The sequence below is a fragment of the Tiliqua scincoides genome, chromosome 11 (assembly GCF_035046505.1).
Source record: "Tiliqua scincoides isolate rTilSci1 chromosome 11, rTilSci1.hap2, whole genome shotgun sequence".
NCBI classification, from domain to species: domain Eukaryota; kingdom Metazoa; phylum Chordata; class Lepidosauria; order Squamata; family Scincidae; genus Tiliqua; species Tiliqua scincoides.
Genome location: NC_089831.1, coordinates 2,959,854 through 2,982,334, shown reverse-complemented (window position 1 = coordinate 2,982,334; position 22,481 = coordinate 2,959,854). Strand labels below are relative to the sequence as shown.

Genomic DNA, 22,481 nt, shown 5'->3' with positions numbered 1-22,481 from the left:
AATGCACACCTTCTTAGGTGGAGTGGAGCTCAGATATTGAGGAAAACTCTGGGTGAGAGAGGGTACAATATGTCTTTCTGTAAGCTTGCCCCCAAATCACAGTGCAGCCCCCTAGAAGATCCCTTCTGGGGTGTGTGTGTCAGATTATCCAGGGTTGGTGGTAAAGGGCAGAATTTATCCTGAACACAACTATGCACCCAAGTACAGTGCTCTTCTCAGAGAAGTGAATCACAGCTATCCACTTAGAAGGGGGAAACTTAAAGAGTGCTTGCCAGGAGAATTCATCTGACCTACTCTTGCTTGCTCTTGCCCATTTGCATATCACATAAACATTTTCATGAAGCAGATAATCTTATCCGTCTTCCTGTAGCAGATAACCAACCTCTAAATAAATGTGAGATAGAGGGATATCCTTGAACCATAGATATATCCTTTAACATTGGTTTTATACCTTGTTGGTTTTTATACCATGTGCTTGTCCTTTTTTAATGGATGCATGGAGTGTGTTATGATTTTTGTATGTGGTGCAATCTTTCTCTTCATTCTTTCTCAGAATTCATCTTTTCTTGAGGTGTACTTGAGTACACCTTGAGTACACTTCTGTACTGCAGTGAGTCATGGACTCTTCACTCACAACAGGAGATGAAACTGAACACTTTCCACATGCGCTGCCTCCGACACATCCTTGGTATCATCTGGCAGGACAAAGTTCCAAACAACATAGTCTTGGAACGAGCCTGCATTGGCTTGGTCATGTCATGAGAATGGGGGATGGTCGGATTCCAAAGGATCTCCTCTATGGAGAACTTGTGCAGGGAAAGCGCCCTACAGGTAGACCACAGCTGCGCTACAAGGATATCGGCAAGAGGGATCTGAAAGCCTTAGGAATGAACCTCAACAGATGGGAAACCTTGGCTTCTGAGCGTTCTGCTTGGAGGCAGGCTGTGCAGCATGGCCTTTCCCAGTTTGAAGAGACACTTTGCCAACAGACTGAGGCAAAGAGGCAAAGAAGGAAGGCCCATAGCCAGGGAGACAGACCAGGGACACACTACACTTGCTCCCAGTATGGAAGGGATTGTCACTCCCGAATTGGCCTTTTCAGCCACACTAGATGCTGTGCCAGAACCACTTTTCAGAGCGCGATACCATAGTCTTTCGAGACTGAAGGTTGCCAACAACAGCCCCTTAAGTCTTGTTATGGTTGAGAAAGAAATTCAAGTATTTGTAATTTGCCTTGCTAATAATGGCTTGGTACTCTTGTCTTCACCACTCAGTTTTAGATCATGCTGTAAATTCCTTGAATAAGTGAATCTTTTTTTCTTATGAAATTTTGGGAATCGAGGTCACTGGTGGTAGTATATAAGTTTTTAAAAGATAGTATTACCCAGAAAACCCATTACAAAAAAACAACACCGCATTCTCTTTTGGCTTATATCTCATGCAAAGGATGAATTCCTTCACAACTTTTTTTTTTACTATTGGTAAAAATCTTACCCAAAATGGCTTCAATTCAAGCTTCTGGTTACAAACTGTAGTGCATTATCAACTGATGTAGTCTTTTGTTTCCATTCTCAATCCATCTTACAGGCATCTTTGCTTACTTGAACTATCACGTTCCTCGTACAAGACGAGAGATCTTGGAGACCCTCATTAAGGGGCTCCAGAGACTGGAGTACAGAGGGTATGACTCTGCTGGTAAGCTGCTTTCACCGTCTTTTGGTTTACTTATATTGTGAACTTCTTTCCATGTAAAAGTTTATAGAGGTATGTGGATGCCAATAAATTCTCAACGTCCGTTTTGCTGGGTACTAGAAGCCAAGGGTAGGTGTGAGTTGTTCCGTACTTCAACACACATACTGTTGGTGGAGAATCTGATCCAGGTCCATTATGAGATTGATGTGTCATAGTAACTACTAATCTATGAATTTAGCAATACTGTATTTTTTGGCAGTAAACTGTTTTTAAGGCCCTGTGCCGGTATTGGCATGATCCTCTGCGTATCTATTCATGCATGAGCCCCATTGAGTTCAGTGGAACTTGCTCCCAGGTTAGTGTGTAGAAAATTGCAGCCCTAATGACTAATAGCCAAAACTGGTTTGGGGAGAAAACAGCCTTCTCAAATTTCTAGTTTGTAAGGAACAGCATGCGGAAGAAGCAAGGTGAGAAGGTCAGGAAGCGGAGTGCTACTGCTGCTGGGCTACAGTTGTTCATTCTGGGTGTGATGGGCAGCTATTGCAGCTAATGAATGCAGTGTGTTTTGGCCAGTGAACACCAATTACCTGTCTTATTGACAATGATGTCTCTTAAATCACTGTTTTATGCAGTGCTCTATGGGACTGTATCCCCCATACTATTGGAAGAACGCTTGCACAGTGGGCCCTACTTATCCATGGACTCAGCATCCATTGGATTTGAAATAAGTACCTTCTAGTTGTGTATGAGAGACGGAAGGTCTCTCATACACAAGCCTGGGAGCAATCTCCAGAGGCCTGGGCATGGCCGGGAGCCATGTGGTCTCTGGTATGTTGTTGCAGTGCTGGGCCCCTTATGGATTCAATTATCTGCAGAATTCGGTATCCACAGGGGTCCTGGAACAGATCACTGAGTTCTGGTTGTCTTACTGTCTCTGTTCAGTTTTATTTGCTTTTACGTGGTTTGAATTAAACACAGTTTCTCTCCTTGTCCTTATATTTTACTGTTAGCTGTCTTGGGACATTAGCATATAAAAGTTTCCAGGTTCATTCCCTGGTATTTCCAAGTAGGACTGAGACAGACCCCTTTTCTTAAACTCTGGTGAGCTATTGGACAGACACTGCTGAGGTAGATGGACCAAGGGTAGGAGGTGTGTAATCTGACATATGGAAAAATAATGGTGATAATTATATTGACTTTCTTATGGAGTAAAACTGTTGATACTGCAGCGAGGCTTTGTGTGTCATCATTTTTTACTGCCTTAGGAGTTGGGATCGATGGTGGTAATGATAAAGACTGGGAGGCCAATGCCTGCAAAATCACACTCATCAAAAAGAAAGGAAAAGTCAAGGCTTTGGATGAAGAAGTGAACAGTAAGTACAGTATTATGCAGTTCTTCACGGTCTCCTTTTTCACAAGCACTTTCCTTTTATAAACATGCATTTAGTTAAAACATTTTAAATGTATAAAATAAAAATGAAAATAAACCAAAAATATTCCAAACTTCATTTAAACACAATACCCATTTGTGCACACTCAGATTCAGGAAAGAACTTCCTGTTTTGAATGTTCAGACCTTTCTTCCTGATCTAACAGTGCATTTCTATGTATGTCTGCTCACTTTAAATTAGATTGGGTTCAGTGGGGCTTATTCCCAGGAAAATGTGGATAGAATTGCAGCCTATGTAACTTTTAGGGCCAATCTTTGGATGCATTGTCACGGTCACCACTGAGAAAGAATACTCCATAAATATTCTAAATAATACTTATATGGGGGGAGGGTGCGTATCCGTGGTTTCACTTAACTGTGGATGTGGGAGGGCCCCCATGCCCCACCCCCTGGAGTGTCTTTTGAGCACCACAGAGACCACTTGTGTGGGCTTCAGAACGGCTGTTTAGGCCAAAAAAGTCACTTCTCAGTTTTTTGTAAAACTGGAAGCGATGTTTTTATGCCTTTATAAGGCATTGGGAACCCCAGAGGGCTTCCCTGACTCTCCTAATGTCTTTTAAAGGTATTTTAAAAAGCTGAAAGTGACTTTTTTTTACCTAAATGGCCATTCTGAAGTCAGAAGAGGACATGGGCAGATGCAGGTGGCTTCTGTGGGACTCAGGAGACCCTATGGAAGCAAGGGGAGCACAGCTGTCCTTGCCTCCAGAGGACAGGGGGCATCCCTGGTATCTTTGGATTCAGCTGTCCACAGGGCATTCTGGAATGGAACCCCCACAGGTACTGGGGCATTCCTGTACTGTATGTTTGTTGGATTAAAAAAAGCAGTCTGAGGATCCATCAAATCCAGGCCCTTCAAATTCAGAAATAGTTCTCCCTTGCCTATTGAGAGCAAAGGTCAAAGTTTGAGACCACTAGCTCCCACACAGAGTGCAGTCTTATTCCTGGACCTCTCCTTGGGTTTCTGATTCTGGTTTCTACACGAGTATTCATCTTCTTGAGCCTGGTTTCTGTCCAGCCATTAGAATACCAGCCATGATATTCAGGCAGGGCATGGGAAACAACTATGAATTGTGGATGGTGAAAGCTACTACAGTAAAAAATGGTTGACTTTAGCCTAAAATAGAAAGTAAAAGGTTATTATGTATGCATGGGCAGAATTGGGCCATTCTGGTATTAAACAATGCATAAATTGTTCAGCTTTTTAAAAAAAGGAATATGTTAATGGATGATTGGCCTAAAAGCCTTGGGGCATTTCCTGCCTAATATAGTGATTACACAGAGGATGTTGAGAGTTATGCAAAACCAGCCAAAAATTATAATGAGTTTCATTCTCAAGTATGTGAGGGCTTGGCGCATAAAGTATAAGCATAAATGGGCAAAAGTTGCACCTATTCAGCCCTATTTGTCAAGGAGAGTAGATGAGGCTGTGATGAAATGAAACCATTTTTTTCTCTGTATAGAACAGCAGGATATGGACTTAGACATTGAGTTTGACGTGCATCTTGGAATTGCTCATACCCGATGGGCCACCCATGGGGAGCCCAACCCTGTCAACAGCCACCCACAGCGTTCAGATAAAAACAATGGTAAGAAAATGGTCTGATCTGAGAGCGTGTTTCTGGAGGTATGGAGGGGGAGATGGCTGTTCCGTTTTGATGGCCAGCAGGGCCTGCCACTATACAGAGCTTGTAATTGATCTTTGAGAATTATTTCGAGTAAAGTACTGGGAAGTGAGTCACAAAGGTTTTTTTAGTAGTCCAAAACTTTATTTTGGCATGGAAAGAAGGATCTGGCCTTGGGCTTGGAAGCAGAAAATTTCATATTGGCAAACCAATCATGGTTCTTCAGTCTTAAACAGCACCTATAACACAGGCCTACACACGTTTTGCTGTTGTAAAAGTGAGACCTTGGTTATATTTGGGGTTTGGAATAAAAAAATGGCTTCCGTTTTGCCCAGGTAGCTCTAGTTTTGGGGGTACAACATAGCCACTTTGTATGCTATGCATAGCCACTTTGTATGCATTCAGTCAGCTTCCTCATGAGGAAGGTATGGTGTCAGCTTCCTCACAAGGAAGCTACTTGAATTGGCATATAAGGTGGCTGTGTCATATCCCCAAAACTAGAGCTACTTGGGCAAAACTGATACCTATTTTTATTCAGCACCCCAAAAATATCCTAAATTCAAAGATCCTCAGCAACTAAAAATAAAATTTTCTAGCCCTATGTAATCTTTAAATACAAGGCTGGTCTCATTCCCCCTTAAATATGTGGCTTTTTTATATATGGTAACTAATTTAAAATTATTTTTTTAAAAATGTGCACCATGGGTTACAGAATAAATTTCTCATTACTTTATAGAGGTTTTTTTTTAGAAAAGTTACATTTGAGTAATAACCGATTAGATTGTTATAGATAAAATCTGTTTGGACACAGTAATAACGATAGAGTTCTGCTGCTAGTATTGCAGTGAGGTTAAAACACTACCATTGAATGTAATTCTCAGTCATCTGCTGTAAGGGATCATTAATCTGTCAGATGTCTTTATCGTAGAGGCTCATTACAGGTAAACCGAACTGCTCAAGCATTGTTAATACAACCTCTTTTTAACATCCTCAACCAGCAGTTCTGGTGTAGTTAGTACAGAAAACAATTTTGAGTAATGACTCACGTGGAGGCTGGCCTACATTCTCTTACATTAGGAAATTGAAATGTAAATGGGATGAAGTACATTAGCATGTCAAGTTGGATGCAGCCAATAATAGTGAACTTTGGTTGAGGTTTGACTTTTTAGTTCATTAAATTGGTCTGTGTATCACTTGCTTGAGATCATTGGGATTCCTCAATTCTGTTGCCACCTTCGCCTGTGTGTAGTATATTTTGCCTTTGAACACTATTTGGTATCTCTGTCTTTTTATCCCCTGCAAGAGGAAAATAGGGATGCTTTGCTATTTTTGCAGCACATGTAGAGATCCACTGATGTGGTGTTCTTTTTTTCCCTTCCTTCAGAATTTATAGTTATTCATAATGGCATTATCACAAACTACAAAGATCTGAAAAAATTCTTGGTAAGTCAAGCTCTTTGTATGTTGCCGTGGGTTAACTTATGAGTTTCTCATCTCACCAAGTTGCCATGATGCCTATCAGATTGCCTTCCATATTAGGATTTCAGATTTGTCTTGTTTGCTTCTCATACTCTGTACATTAGTATATAGATTCTATGAGCCTGCCTGTATCAGTATTGAGGAAAGAATTGTGTATCCTTGCCATCTGTTTCAAAAAATTTCCAAACATTTTTTGATTGCTGGGAGGGGAAGTTCTTTTGCGACTCTATTAGTACAACAGATGACATTTCAGTCATTAATGTATGTGTATAGGTGCTAAAACTTCAAGGATTGGTTAGATTTTAGGTTCATTAGGGACCTGTTTCTCTTGAATTATTTTGTAAAGTGCCATATATTCGAATAGTGCCATGTAACTAGTAATGAATAATATTACAAACATACCATGGCTAGCTAGATTTATTTTGATTTTAATTTCTTCTAGGCTAAAGTGTTTGATTCAGTTAAGTGTATTAGTGGGCATTGTATTGCTCATAGAAGAGCAAATAAAGTCAGGTTTTTAGTGAGGGGAGAGTCCTATATACTAGAAGTTTGTTTCCATATCCTTCTACATCTGCTGGTTCGCCTGATCAACTGATTCATGTGTACTAGAACAGGAAACAATTCTTTATATAAGAGACATTGATATATTCCAAGCCATAATTCTCAATGTGCTAAAACATTTCTAAGTAAATGTACTCGGAAGCTTTTTTAAAAAGCTTGAAATGGGTGTAATCATGTAGCAAGGAAGCACTGAACCAGAATTTATCAGCAAATTTGATATTATTCAGTTTGCACTTCATCTGGACTCTGGGTCTCTTTCCCACCACAGATGTTTAATTCAAACACCGTAACTAGATAGTGTGGTTGTCATGACTGTTGATGTGACTTTGCCACTCTAGCATGCAAGATGACCTTAAGCTCCACCCTTGCATTTCATGGCCTTTTGCCCCTCTGTTCCCATTCCCCCCAAACCCTTATATGTGTGTGTATATGTATATATTGGGCTACTTATCTTTCAGGAAAGCAAAGGGTATGAATTTGAGTCAGAGACAGATACAGAAACCATTGCCAAGCTTGTCAAGTACATGTATGACAACCGCGAAAGTGATGACATCAGCTTCACCACCTTGGTAGAGAGGGTCATTCAACAACTGGTAAATCTATTTTCAATATATGATTCTGGTCCTCAAGAACAAATGCAAAATCCTGATGCTTTGTCAGCATTTTAATGTTTCATTGAAGGGCTGCTGAATTTGCCTGGTTTGTGCATGTAGAGCAAAATGCTTTCTCTGTTAGTATCTTTACTAACAAAAAAAAAAAGTGGGTGCCAAACCCCAGCCTGTAGACTGGAACTGGCGCCTGTTATAATCCTTCCCCTGGGTGAATGGAGCTTACTGTGTGTTGGCAACCTTCAGTCTCGAAAGACTATGGTATCGCGCTCTGAATGGGGGTTCTGGAACAGCGTCTAGTGTGGCTGAAATCTAGTGTGGCATAGATCTCATGGAGCTTACTATTCTGCCAGGAAGCTGCATTATCTTCTCAGTCTCCACCAAACGTCATGCCAACCAGCCACTTCCATGTTCCGTTTCCCCAGCAGGCTTTGTGCCTGGATTTCTGGGCCGATGTGGCTGCCCAGCACGACATTTTTGCTGCAGCCTGATGGAAATATAAGCTCCTTTCATGTCAAGGAAGGGATTTTCGATATGCAGTGGTCTCCACTTCAGTCTCTACTGGTAGAGAATGTCATCAGAATTGTTGGATTCTTGCAAAGATTTGTCTAATATAAGATCCTGTTCAGATGCTCAGCAGCCTTAAATTTTGCTTTAGTGTTTTCACTAGAAACAAGACAGTTGATCAGTCTTGAGAGTATCATGCCAAGAGAGAATTGTGTGCACTGCTACATCGTGCATCAGGGCTTCTGTTCATAGTGCCGGTTTAAACACAATTATGTTAAACCTTAATCCCTTCACTAGAACATAATTCTATTAATCTTAACTTGTGGAACATGCTGCTGCACGGTATCGGTGCATGTTCCAAAGTGGCCACGGCAGTGTTCTTCAATCTCAAGTGCAATTTGATAGTGCCTTCAGTTGCATGCAGTTTCTAGTGTTTTTCTAGCTCCCATTCTTATAGCACAAACCTATGTGTGTTTATACAGAATTAAATTCCACTGTGTTCTATGGGACTTGCTCCAGGTAAGCGTGCACTGAATTGCAGCCTTAGCCACCACAGTATGCTAACATGCAGTCTTTAACCATTGCACATTTATCACCAAACAAACACATGGACAATTTGAATTCACCCAAAGTGTGTAATACTGTACGTGCGTGTGTGTGTGAGTGAGAGAGAGAGACTTAAAATTTTTGTTTTGAAATATAACTGAAGAAGTAATGTGTGTGTCATTTTTTCCTCTTCTTCCCCCCCTCCAAAAAAAAAACCCAGGAAGGTGCATTTGCTCTTGTATTCAAGAGTATTCATTTTTCTGGTCAAGCAGTCGGAACCAGGTAAATAAATGCTTCCCCAGGTCACTGTTTGCTTCTTTGACAGTGAATCTGTTTCATTATTTACGTTAGCCATGTTGATAACCTGTCACAGAATTTAGAATCTTTTGCTAAATGTTTAGCTAAGTTGAAGGAAATTCTTGTTACCTTCTCTAGGAATCTGAATTTACTGTTTTCGGTAATTTACTTTTTTCCACACGCACACCAATATTCCGTTAATTTTCTCTTAGAAAAATGTTTTGATTCTTATTCTTTACAACAACAGTATTTATATACCGCTTTTCAACAAAAAGTTCACAAAGCGGTTTTCAGAGAAAATCAATATCTAATGGCTCCCTGTCCCAAAAGGGCTCACAGTCTAAAAAGATGCAACACCAGCAGACAGCCACTAGAAAAGACACTGCTGGGATGAGGTGGGCCAGTTACTCTCCCCCTGCTATTCAGGAGGAGCACCTGAAGAGGAGCACCCACTTGAAAAAGCGCCTCTTAACCAGTTAGCAGGGTTTGCCTGATACTCTTCACCTGTTTGTAAAGAATTACGAACAGTTCATAAGAGCCTTGCTGGATTAGGCCAAGGGCCCATCTTGTCCAGTTTCCTGAATCTCACAGTGATCCACCAGATGCCTCTGGGAGCACAACACAAGACTGGTATCCTGTTGCCTTTTCCTTGCATCTGGCATTCAAAGACAGGCTACCTCCAAAGGTTGCAATACAGTCATCATGGCTTATAACCTGTGATGGGTCTTTTCTTTCATCAATCAGTCCGGTCCCCTTTTAAAGGCATCTAGGGCCAGGTGCCATCACCACATCCTGTGGCAAGGAGTTCTGCAAATTACCTGTTCCACAGTTGCTTCTTTCACCTTTTCAATGAATCTACAGTTTTCTCAGGCTCCTTGTGATGACTGTTGAATTAGTTCAAGTCGGTAGTAAAAGAGCAGAGTGTGACCACATGTCGTGATTTCATAAAAGTATGGTCAGTGACACTTGGGTACTGCTTTGGCATCTGTCTATATAAGATGCCAGACTTTTGAAAATTTGGCCAGCTGATTGTGAACTGTGTATTCAGGCTGTGGAATTCTTCAGTTGTGAATTCACCCACAGCCTAAGATCTGTCCACTGCTGAACATATTTGCAATAATAGATATGAGGCAACACTGATTGGCATGTTACAAAATTAGTCTCATGATCAGTTCTCATCTTTTTCATCCTGCTAAATATTGATACTGATTTGTATCTGGAATGGGCATTGCACTCTGGCCTTAGATGCTTTAGTCAGCTATATTAGCACTAACCCTACTCCCCCACCACCCCTCCCCCAGTACGGCTAGCATGTTTGCAGCTGGTTGTGTTGTGTATTTTTCTGACATTCTCACTTAAGGCTGAATGGTCAGTAGTGGCTCAGGGTCAGCCCCAAGAGTGAACAAACCCTTCCCTGGACGATTCTGCTCTGAAGTTGTATTCATCACAGATGATATGTCTAGATATTTTGTTTTCAGGAGGGGGAGTCCCTTGCTCATTGGAGTGCGAAGTGAGCACAAGCTTTCTACTGACCACATTCCAATACTGTACAGAACAGGTAAATAAAAAATAATTTTTGCTTTCTTTTGCCAGTGGTGCATAGCTATGTGCAGACCTTATGAACCTGGAGAGGAGACTTCTTAAAAAAATGAAACTGGCTACCACTACTGCATTCCTTGGCTGCATTGCTGGGATTAGGGCATAGAGTGACTTTCTGTGTTCTTTAGTGTTGAAGCCACTAATGCCAGCAAAGTCTTCCTAAGGGTTTATCTATATTGTGTACCTGTAATTGGTTTTATAATAACTTACTGTGTCTTTCTCAAAGAATCCTGGGAATTGTAGTCTGGAAAAGATGCTGGGAAGTTTCTGTGGGGGATCCCTAGAATTCTTCCTTCATCCCAGACTGTTTACTTGGGATTCCTCTATGCAGTGTTTCTCAAACTTTGGTCAGGACCCATTAGATGGGTTGCAAACCAATTTCAGGTGGGTTGTCATTAATTTCAATATTTTATTTTTAATATGTTAGGCTTGATGCTACCCTGGTATGTGACTGCATTTGGGGAAATGTTACAGATTTGTACTTTGTACAGGCCACTATATACTTTTGACAATGATAGTAAATGGGACTTACTCCTGGGTAAGTGTGTTTAGGATTGCGACCTAGGATTGTTAAAAAATTTCTTGCTTGATGATGTCAGTTCTGATCATGACATCACTTCGGTGGGTCCTGACAGATTCTCATTCTAAAAAGTGGATCCCAGTGCTAAAAGTTTGAGAAACACTGCTCTAGAGGATGATTGTTCAGCCAGTGTACCCTTTGATGCAATTATCATTCCATCATCCGCACTTATGTTTATAGAGTGTTAGCATTCTGGTAACTCCTTACAAGTTGTCACACTGCCTGGAATGTGCAGCTTAAAGCCCTCATGACTTAATGAGCACGTGCCCTTTCCTAATAATAAAATAATAATAAAATAAAACTTTATTTCTATCCCGCCCTTCTCCCCAAAGGGACCCAGTTAGGACCTTTCCTAACTGCTCATGCTTGATCAAGATGGCAGCTGGCTCTTCCATCCTCAGTTTTGGGTAGCTCAGAATTGCTTATTCCAGTGTTGCTACAATAGCTCCATAGGCAAAGCAAACTCACCTGTCCAGGCAACTTAGGGTGGAATACATGGGCTTTCTTCTCTTATCCTGCATGACAGGTCAGCTCAAAGGTGAGTGAACTTTATGGTTGAGTAGGGCAGTCCAGTCTCCCAGATCTAGTCCCATAGTTTCCCTCAAAACTGACTTTTCACCCTTTACATGCTGCAGTCTTGGTTTATTGCAGTGCCCTTCCCAGGAGTAGATGTTTGGTACCAGCGTTCTTGGGTAGCGTGTAAAGGAGTCACTCCTGCACCTTTCATATCCGCTGTGTAATACGCAGTAATACGAAGTGTAATACTGCTTGCAGTGGAACTATTACTCATAACCGTTGCTAAGCAGGCTTTTTAAAAGTGGTGGGGTTTGTTTATTTAGCCAGGGGAAAGCAACTGTCCTTATTCACTCCTTCAGTATACTGGTTTTTTCTCTGGGTGTTTGCAGGTATCTCCCTTGTGTTTTTTAACTGTGAGCCCCTTTGAGAAAGTGCATGTTATTTTCATTTTGTTGTGCTGTATAAACAGCTTTGTGAATTTCTTGTTGTAAAGCAGTATATAAATATTAAAGCAATAACATAAATCATGTGTGCAAATCATATCCTGCTGTTCATGTTACTATTTTTGTTTGAAGTTGACATTGCTGAACTTCCTCTTGTTGCCAACAGTGCTCTGAAGTTATTTTTCATATTGCACTTTCAGCCACACAATCTATAGATCATTCTTTTGATGGGATATCCATAAAACTGGAGGAAGGTGCCTATTTGAGACATGATTCTTCAAGTCCTCCTGTATCTTAATAAATTGATTTTTAAGTGAGCACTGCCTTTTTAATATGTAGCTTATTGTTTTTGTATTTGAAAAGGTGAACAAACCTCACAATGCATATTCTATCAATAAGTTTCTTAAAAGAATCATTTGTTTGGCTTATTTCCAGGATACAGAGATGTTTGGGCATACACAAATGTGCAGCTTCAGCTGCTGATCTGTGTAACTTACATGTGTCGAAGAAACTCAATTTGTGTTTAATGGAAAGCAATGGCCACATATTAAAGAGATGGCAGTGTGTGGGGAAGATCTGCATGCAGTAATCAAGTGTGGGTTTTCTCACTTAGTAAAAGAGTACCTAACCCTTCTTTGCCCTTTTCTGGTTTTTCGGTCTTCTACTGATTTGTTAATTTGAAACCAGGGTACAAATTTGAGGAGTTCTGACTTCCTAGTTTAATGGAGCTAGAGTTGTTTAAGTCCTTATCAACATGAAAGCTGGTCCTGAGTGTATTTAACATCAATCATACATTTGAATCAGACTGTTAGATTAAATTCAGTGGATAATCCTTGTTGAAATGAGAACCATCTCAAGTAGATAGGTGGAAATGTTTTCCCTAGCATTGGGCATTGTGTGCGTGACACCAAGGCAAATTTCAGTGCAACCATTTTCCACTCTTGTCATTAGAAGAAAAGCCAATTCAGTATGTTTTGGATCATTTGTGTATAGTGTTCTTCCTAAACATTCAAATATGATCTCCAGTGCTGAATGCCAAGCAGAAGAGGTTCGGGGAGGGTGTGTGTGTGTGCGTGCGCGCGCGCGTATTGGATTGTATTGAACAATCCTTGTAAATAAGAGAGGCTTCCTGATATGAAAAGACATTTAAGTGGCTTTTGGACAGACCACTTGTCCATTGTTTTCAGAAAATACAGTGTGTTCTTCGCCACTTCAGTACAATATCTTCTCTTTCTCATAGGATAGGATCCACAAACCATGTGCTCCAAATACCCCAAGTATCTTCAACAAAATGATCCTGAACAATTGTTACCTACTAGGAAACCAGCGTTTACAGCTAGTGTGAAACTGCCAAGTCTGTGTTGTTCTGTGGTGACTCCCTAATACAGTTTGAGTTCACTTCCAGTTGAGAGATGTATTACTTAATTAGAATATTGTATAGCACTTTTTAGTGACAAGCACAGACTGAATCCAGGAAGCTTTCAATTTTATGTATGCAAAACTGCTTGGAAATTGTCCAGTTGAAAGACTGAGCACTGGTGAAATTGCAGTCATAAAAACAGTTACATTATTATTTGTAGAGGGGAGTATGTGTTTTTGCCCTGCTCACATTGACCTGATTTATGACTTTCATTCTTCACCAAAGCTCAATAGAAGTAAAATCCGTGGAAAGGCTGTTGTAGTCACACTGAAATGAAAAGATGTTTGTGCCTTTGCAACATTTCACCTCTCCTTTCAGTGGAGGTTGTGCAGGAAATATTCTCAGTGAATTGGGCCCAGTGACACTTACAAAGCAAAGCTTCATGTTGGTACTGTGACTTCAGGCAAGTTTTATTGAAGGAATGCTGTGTGTTGTTTGGCTTGGAGTTGAGTGTGGGCATTTGGCAACAACTAATCAAACTTTCTGATCCTGCAGGCAAAGACAAGAAAGGAAGTTGCAACCTGTCCCGAGTTGACAGTACCACCTGCCTCTTTCCTGTGGAAGAGAAAGCTGTGGAGTACTACTTTGCATCTGATGCAAGGTCTGTGGCAGCTGCAGAGTGGGTGAGAGGAGCCTTGTGGCTGGCTTTCCACAGGGTGTGGTCATGAGAAGGTTGAGTGTGGGACTGATGCAGTGGTGGGCTACTGTCTTCACTGTGAGGGCCAGAGAGGAGGATGCATCGTGAGTCACTCTGGAACTACAGCTAATAGGCATATCTTTGACCTCTATAGTCGTCATTCTTCACCAAAGCTCAATAGAAGTAAAATTGTGATGTCATGTCTGTCTTCTGAGAGACTCATCCAGGTTCTGCATCTCTGTTTATAGGGCAACTGTCTGTCGTAACAAATTCTTTCTCTCTTTCTCTACCTGCAGACAATTCATTACTACAGATAGTTGCCCTGGAAACAGAGCTGAACACATGCAGAACCCAGAAGAGTTTTTCAGTTATTTTCAACCGCTGTGCTCCAAACACCTACAGACCTTTTGTGGCACAGCAGTTGAAAATTGCTGTCTTAGAGACTTGTAACAAACATAAGTTGCTAGGTGTGGTGACTAGGACTTGAAGATGCAGGGTCCACTCTCTGCTGAACTACGTTGCAAGCAGGGTGGCCTTGAGCAACTCACTTGTCTTGCTTTAAACCACTTCTCAGGGTTGATGTGCAGCCATCCTGAGCTCCTCTAAAGAAGGGTTGTGCTACAGGTGTCACTTACAAAAGTTGCCCAACATGATATGCATGTTTATCTTCTGCTGTTTGTGAAACAGTTGAGATTGAGATGCTATTAGTGTTTAACATGGTTTAGGAAAACCTCTAACATCTGTGAAGCTTTGAGATGCAGGGGAAATTGTCATTGTTTGCTTGTTGTCAAAGAATCATTGTTTGCTTTTCATCTAATAAGGATTAAATTACAAAGTTAGCATGTCAGATTGCAGTCTCTTAGTTCTTGACACCAGAGGACTTGACACCAGTGGTTGCTTCCTCCCTCCCCTCATTCAGTGTCATTCTCAACTCTTACAGTGCAGTTATTGAACACACCAACAGAGTGATTTTTCTGGAAGACGATGATGTGGCGGCTGTTGTGGATGGTCGTCTCTCTATACACAGAATCAAGCGCACAGCTGCTGATCACCCTGGGCGTGCTGTCCAGACCCTGCAGATGGAGCTTCAGCAGATCATGAAGGGTATGTCTTCATATGACGCTGCTCGTAACCACCGCACATTTGGTCCACTGAGCCCTGTGTAGTCCTGGGGTTTTGCGTGGGGAGTGATCTTTCTCAGCCTTTTGGCCAGAGATGCCAAAAGTTGAACGCAGGACCTTTTGTATGCATTTGCTGTCCTATTGATGATTGGTCCTTGCCTCTCAAATGTTCTTGTGACCCGGGTCTCTTAAGTCTGCCAAGCAACCTTTCAGAAATTCATGCTTCCTTGTGGTCTCCTGTTATCCAGGGTTGGGTTAGAAGGAGGGATGGAAACCCACCACCACCTTGCCCTCCTAGCCATGACTTTTTCATTTTTCTTGTCTTTTCTTCCTTTTCTGCTATGGATGTCACAAACATCACCCTTGGAATCAGTGAAAGATTAGAGGGGATTCCCAAGCCAGGCAGGATGTAGCCCACACCCTCTTCCACCAACTTAATCCACCCAACCCCTAAGGATAAGGTGTTCTGCTTATATTGCCACAAGCATCCAGGTTCTTTTAAAACGCATTTCCTTGGTCAAAATATTGCACTTAATCTTCATATATAAGGTTTTTATTATAAAACTTGAAGGGAGCTCCAATTGCTCCAAAAACATTAATACATGCATTACAGTAGAATAAAACAAGAAAAGGTTAGCTAAATAAACAAACTAAAAGTTACCAACATTACAGGTCAGCCATACAGCATCTCTTTCAGCACAAAAGCTGCTAGCCCCAGCTTCCTTCTTCCTGCTGTTCCTGTGATGAACTCCTGAGGACCCACACCCAGGTTTTATCCTCTAAATTAATAATAAACTACACATGGGTAGCCTTGGATCTTCTGCCCAGCAACCAGCTTAAACCCTCTTAAGGGAAAAGGCACTTGCCCCATCCCGTGACAATGGGGGCAGGGGGTAAAACAAAGGCAAGTGTTAATTTGTCCCCCAAGGTAATGTAAAACAAGGCCTTCTCCAAGGTTGCTTTTTCAAACCATTTTAATCCTGCTGTGCCTGTTCTTCCTCCCCTTCCCAACTCGCCCATATACCAATATTCATTCTTTGTGTCACCCGCCATCATCATTAGTACTTATAATAATAATAATAATAATACTGCAGGTATTTATATACCGCCTTTCTTGGTCGTCAGATTTCTCCTCAGACTTTATTCAAGGCGGTTTACATAGGCAGGCTATTTAAATCCCCGTAGGGATTTTTACAGTTGAAAGAAGGTTCTATCTTTCAAGAACCACAGCATTCAGGTGTTTCTTTCTGATCTGGTTTCACATTCTGGCCTCCAGTTTCCTCCCATGCAAGCTGACAAGCAGCTCCTTCATCTCTCACATGGAGGGCAGCCAAGGCACTTCTTCGCTCACACCAAAGAGCAGGTGGAATAACTCGACTCGACTTGTTAGCTGCTTCAAGGTCTCACCATTCATGGTGCCAGTGGCCTCGAACTGGCCACCTGCGGATGTTATCTTCAGGCAAACGCTCTACCATCTAGACCAGACCTCCTGCCACTTATATACCACTTTTCAACAACAAGTTCACAAAGGAGTTTACAAAGTCCAAGAACTAAATGGTTCCCTGTCCCAAAAGGACTTAAAATCTAAAAAGATGCAGCAGAACACCAGTAGACAGCCACTAGAAAGGACACTGCTGGAGTGAAGAGGGACAGTTACTCTTACCCTGCTAAATATAAGAGGAACACCACTTGAAAAACACTGTCACCACTCACCTGTCTTCCTCATTTAGTCTTCCAGAGTAGGAGTCTTTTGGAGGGGGAATGGAACATGGTGGGTCAGATCTTCCTGTTTCTCCAAATTTAGCTGCAAAGAATCTTGTTCTATCACTTTTACTACTTTTATACAGTGGGCCCTCGGTATCTGCAGGAGATCTTTTCCAGGACCCCCTGCAGATTCCAAAAATCAGTGGATGCTGGAATCCCTGGGTGGATCTGGCATGCTGCCGCAATAACTTACCTGGATGGCATGCCCGGCCTCCCAGCCTCCTCAGAAGTCTCACAGACATGGCTCAGAACACCTTCTGGGTGTGACTGGAAGCCACTGGCGTTAGCCAGAAGTGGCTTCTGGTTGCCTCTGGGAAACCCTCTGCAGTATGGGCTCAGCATCTGTGGATGCCAAGTTCACCCATGAGGAGGGCCCACTGTACCTCTCTGCTTGTGGGTTGGCAACTCGAGGCTGAATCTTGCTCAGAAGGCTAAACGTACTTCTGTGGTTTAAGAACAGCTCTGCTGGATCAGGCCAAAGGCCCATCTAGTTCAGCTTCCCGTATCTCACAGTGGCCCACCAAATGCCTCAGGGAACACATAAGACAACAAGAGATCTGCATCCTGGAGCCATTCCTTGGTATCTAGCTGCTGAACCTTCCTGCTGGAATCCAACTCAGGCTGGGAATATGCCATTTCTGCACAGTAGCCCATGTTCTGTAAAATGTTCTTGTGGTTGGCCTAGAGATGAAGATGTTGCTGCCTTCTTCATTGCTTCTGTTGTGGAGGACAGCACAGTAGACTAACTGCTGCTTTGGGGTTAGGGTGGTTTTGCAAATAGGATCAAAGTTATAATATTGTGCACACCCAGTGCCTTTTCCTTTGGTTTTAAAGGGAACTTCAGTTCGTTCATGCAGAAGGAAATCTTTGAACAACCAGAATCTGTTGTTAACACTATGAGAGGAAGAGTCAACTTTGACGACTACACTGGTAATTAAAGCAAATATGCAACTATGCTGTTCTTTTGTTGTTGAAACATGGCTCAGTGTGACAGTTTTTGTTTTCCTCCAGCAAGACCTGTGACCATTGGAACATAAAGATCATTGTGCTGCTCCTCTCCTGGGGTCTTTTTCTGGAGGAGCAGGTCTCTCTTCCTCCACTGCTTAGGATTACTGTGGGGTTACTTGGTACTGGCCCCAGTCAGCAAGCAGGCTGATCCACTTGCCTGAACCAGTTTTTTTTTCTCCTCCTTTTGTGTGAAGGTGATGAAGGTGGGGGAATGGCAGAGCACCTCATGTAAACTGACCAAATAATCCTCAAGACAGTTTGTTTCTTCCTTTTCCTTGAGGACTTTTTCTATGCTGTGTTTAATACCTAAATTGCCATGTCTTGTGACAGTAAATCTTGGTGGCTTGAAAGATCACATTAAGGAGATCCAGAGGTGTCGACGTCTCATTCTTATTGCTTGTGGAACAAGTTACCATGCTGGAATGGCAGTAAGTGACTGACTTTAGATCTTTTTCTAAGCAGTACTGTGGGCCCTTGGTATACACTAGGGATCTGTTCCAGGACCATCTGTGGTTACCAGTTTCCATGGATAATTAAATCTTCCTGGAGGGCCTCACAGGACCTCCTGGACACAACCAGGTGCTTTGGTTATGTCCGGGAGGTTCTGTGAGGTCCTCCAGCCGCGGGCTCAGCACATATTGATACTGAAATCCACGGGTGCTGAACCCACGGATAAAGAGGGCTCACTGTATATCAAGCACATTGAATAAATTATGCAATGCCTTGTACTGTCACGAGCGTTGACCTTCATGGTTATGCTCTGGGGAGTGGAGTTGCTTTTTTGGCCACGTGTGCAGCTGTGATGGCCCTTAGAAATACTAGAGGCCTGGCTGCTTGTCACCTCCATCTAGGTCTGCAGTTGAGGTATCTGAGTGAAGCAAGGCTCAAATACGTGAAGCTTTCCAGGGCGTGGTTCTGTATTTTGTCTATAATTCCCACTTAAGGGAAGACTTGAAAGACTTCTTTTCTGTTCTGAAGAATCTGTATTTACATGTGAACAGTGCTGATCCTGGATACTTGTGTGTTTGCAACCCACAAAAAAGTCAAATTTGACACTCCCTTTCCTTGCTCATTTAAAAATAAAGCATAGATTGAGGTTGAAGGCAGGATGAAGTCCTCCCTCCCAAACTCTGCCACACTGCTTCCTGGACTGGGAAATATGCTGCTTCCTCTTTTTCAGACACGGCAAGTGCTGGAGGAACTGACAGAATTGCCTGTCATGGTGGAGTTAGCCAGTGACTTCTTGGACAGGAACACTCCCGTCTTCAGAGATGATGTGTGCTTTTTTATCAGTCAGTCAGGTTGGTTCTTTTTCTGGAAGTGCTGGACAGGTGGGCAAATGAAGATGAAAGAACCCCAGGCTGAGAACTGCTGCCTTTTACAAGAGTAGGTCACCAGCCAGTTTAGCTCATGTCTTTGGATATGGGATGCTAGAGAGGAAGGTTAAAATCCAATGGAGCTATGAGCACATGTTCACCTGAAGGTTTCCCTGAAGGTGCTCTCGACACAAAGCTCTTCTTAGCCACTCCCTTAATCCCATACAGATGGTGAAAAGAACCCCCTGGCCATTATTCTGATATCAGTAATGACTTCAAGCATGTTTAGGTCATATGCAAGTTTTCCTGGAAAAGGGCAACTTCGCATTCTAAGTACAAGATTAAAAGCAAACAGGGAATTATCTTGTTTTAACTGTTCTTTTTTAATGTTTGTTTATATTTTATTTTGCTTTGTATTTTAATCTTGATTGCTTAGCCACCTTGGGTGCTCTTTGGGGAGAAAGGGGAGAACCGCCAGAGAAGCAGTTGGCACTCTGGATGGTGAGGGAGGGAAAGGGGAGATAAAAGGAGACTTAGAGAAGGCAGAGAAATTAAATGAGTTCTTTGCATCTGCCTTCACGGCAGAAGACCTCGGGCAGATACCGCTGCCCGAACAGCCCCTCCTGACTGAGGAGTTAAGTCAGATAGTGGTTAAAAGAGAAGATGTTTCAGACCTCATTGATAAATTAAAGATCAATAAGTCACCGGGCCCTGATGGCATCCACCCAAGGATGGATGAATGAAGTTAAGGAATATTAAGGAATTGAAGAATGAAGTTGCAGATCTCTTGACTAAGATATGCAACTTGTCCCTCAAAACGGCCACGGTACCAGAAGATTGGAGGATAGCAAATGTCACGCCTATCTTTAAAAAGGGAAAGAGGGGGGACCCGGGAAACTATAGGCCAGTCATCCTAACATCTATACCGGGTAAGATGGTGGAATGCCTCATCAAAGATAGGATCTCAAAACACATGGATGAACAGGCCTTGCTGAGGGAGAATCAGCATGGCTTCTGTAAGGGTAAGTCTTGCCTCACGAACCTTATAGAATTCTTTGAAAAGGTCAACAGGCATGTGGATGTGGTAGAACCCGTGGACATGATATATCTGGACTTTCAGAAGGCGTTTGACACGGTCCCTCACCAAAGGCTACTGAAAAAACTCCACAGTCAGGGAATTAGAGGACAGGTCCTCTCATGGATTGAGAACTGGTTGAAGGCCAGGAAACAGAGAGTGGGTGTCAATGGGCAATTTTCACAATGGAGAGAAGTGAAAAGCGGTATGCCCCAAGGATCTGTCCTGGGACCGGTGCTTTTCAACCTCTTCATAAATGACCTGGAGACAGGGTTGAGCAGTGAGGTGGCTAAGTTTGTGGACGACACCAAACTTTTCCAAGTGGTGAAGACCAGAAGTGATTGTGAGGAGCTCCAGAAGGATCTCTCCAGACTGGCAGAATGGGCAGCAAAATGGCAGATGCGCTTCAATGTCAGTAAGTGTAAAGTCATACACATTGGGGCAAAAAATCAAAACTTTAGATATAGGCTGATGGGTTCTGAGCTGTCTGTGACAGATCAGGAGAGAGATCTTGGGGTGGTGGTGGACAGGTCGATGAAAGTGTCCACCCAATGTGCATGACTTTACAAAAAATCAAAACTTTAGATATAGGCTGATGGGTTCTGAGCTGTCTGTGACAGATCAAGAGAGATCTTGGGGTGGTGGTGGACAGGTCGATGAAAGTGTCGGCAGTGAAGGCAGTGGTGGCAGTGAAGGTGGCCAATTCTATGCTTGGGATCATTAGGAAAGGTATTGAGAACACAACGGCTAATATTATAATGCCGTTGTACAAATCGATGGTAAGGCCACACCTGGAGTATTGTGTCCAGTTCTGGTCGCCGCATCTCAAAAAAGACATAATGGAAATGGAAAAGGTGCAACAGAGAGTGACTAAGATGATTACGGGGCTGGGGCACCTTCCTTATGAGGAAAGGCTAGGGTGTTTGGGCCTCTTCAGCCTAGAAAAGAGACGCCTGAGGGGGGACATGATTGAGACGTACAAAATTATGCAGGGGATGGACAGAGTGGATAGGGAGATGCTATTTACACTCTCACACAACACCAGAACCAGGGGACACCCACTAAAATTGAGTGTTGGGAGAGTTAGAACAGACAAAAGAAAATATTTCTTTACTCAGCGTGTGGTTGGTCTGTGGAACTCTTTCCCACAGGATGTGGTGATGGCGATTGGCCTGGACGCCTTTAAAAGGGGATTGGACATGTTTCTGGAGGAAAAATCCATTATGGGTTACAAGCCATCATGTGTATGCGCAATCTCCTGATTTCATTTTTTTTTATTTTTTTTATTTTTTTTGGTCATTTATTTATTTATTTAACTATCAATCTCCTGATTTTAGAAATGGGCTATGTCAGAATGCCAGATGCAAGGGAGGGCACCAGGATGAGGTCTCTTGTTACCTGGTGTGCTCCCTGGGGCATTTGGTGGGCTGCTGTGAGATACAGGAAGCTGGACTAGATGGGCCTATGGCCTGATCCAGTGGGGCTGTTCTTACGTTCTTATGTTAAAGGTGGAATATAAATCCAATAAATAAATAAAATAATAAGTGAGTGTTGCATTTAATACTAAGCTTCATATATAAACTACAGATTTAAACTGTATGGATTCAGAGGCTTGAATCCATGCAAGGGATTGAATGCATGCAAGGGAGCTGCAAATATTGGTTTACTAGCCAGTTTCTCTTGTCCTTGCACCAACTCCCATCCCAATTCTTTGGTGTACTGAGAGCTTTGGGAAGAGGCAGGGATTTATCTCTATCCGTGCTGGGGTGTGGAGGAAGCAGAAAGCAGCAGGAATCTCTGCTGCTTGCTCTTCCCCTTTTTTTTCAGATTGAAGGGCAAATGTCTCTCCCAAGCCCTCCAACAAGCATACTTGAGAGGGAAGTAGAATTGTACCCTGTGTTCTCTGAGGTTTGGATATAAGAAATGTCAAGTGAAATGAACTAAGGGTGCAATCTTAACTATCGATTAGGCTGGCGCAAGTTCCTTGCACCGGCCCAGGAGCGTCACAAACATGCCATAAAACAATGTGTGCCTCCTTGTGTGTCGGCTGGGCCGGCACAGGGACATGCACTGGCCCACGGAGGCTGCATCCAGCCTCCACACTGATAAGGAGAAGGAAGGCTGTGCCGGCGGAGCTTGGCTGACTCGGGTCTGGGGAAGAAGGGCAGGAGGCAGGAGGGGGGTGTTCTTGGGCAGGGGGAGGGCAAGCAGAGGGCATTCCAGGGGGTGAATGGGGAGTA

General features: G+C 42.7%; 1 protein-coding gene across 1 annotated transcript in view; it reads left to right on the top strand.

Moving 5' to 3' along the window:
• The window catches only part of GFPT1 (glutamine--fructose-6-phosphate transaminase 1), a 43,569-nt gene that overhangs the window by 7,866 nt on the left and 13,222 nt on the right, over positions 1–22,481 (top strand). The window contains exons 2-13 of the mRNA XM_066639521.1: positions 1,588–1,695; positions 2,958–3,065; positions 4,603–4,728; positions 6,149–6,207; positions 7,263–7,397; positions 8,686–8,747; positions 10,241–10,320; positions 13,816–13,921; positions 14,898–15,061; positions 17,677–17,772; positions 18,181–18,278; positions 19,031–19,151. Coding sequence (XP_066495618.1) covers positions 1,588–1,695; positions 2,958–3,065; positions 4,603–4,728; positions 6,149–6,207; positions 7,263–7,397; positions 8,686–8,747; positions 10,241–10,320; positions 13,816–13,921; positions 14,898–15,061; positions 17,677–17,772; positions 18,181–18,278; positions 19,031–19,151 — 1,263 coding nt within the window. The remainder of the gene's footprint in view (positions 1–1,587; positions 1,696–2,957; positions 3,066–4,602; positions 4,729–6,148; positions 6,208–7,262; positions 7,398–8,685; positions 8,748–10,240; positions 10,321–13,815; positions 13,922–14,897; positions 15,062–17,676; positions 17,773–18,180; positions 18,279–19,030; positions 19,152–22,481) is intronic.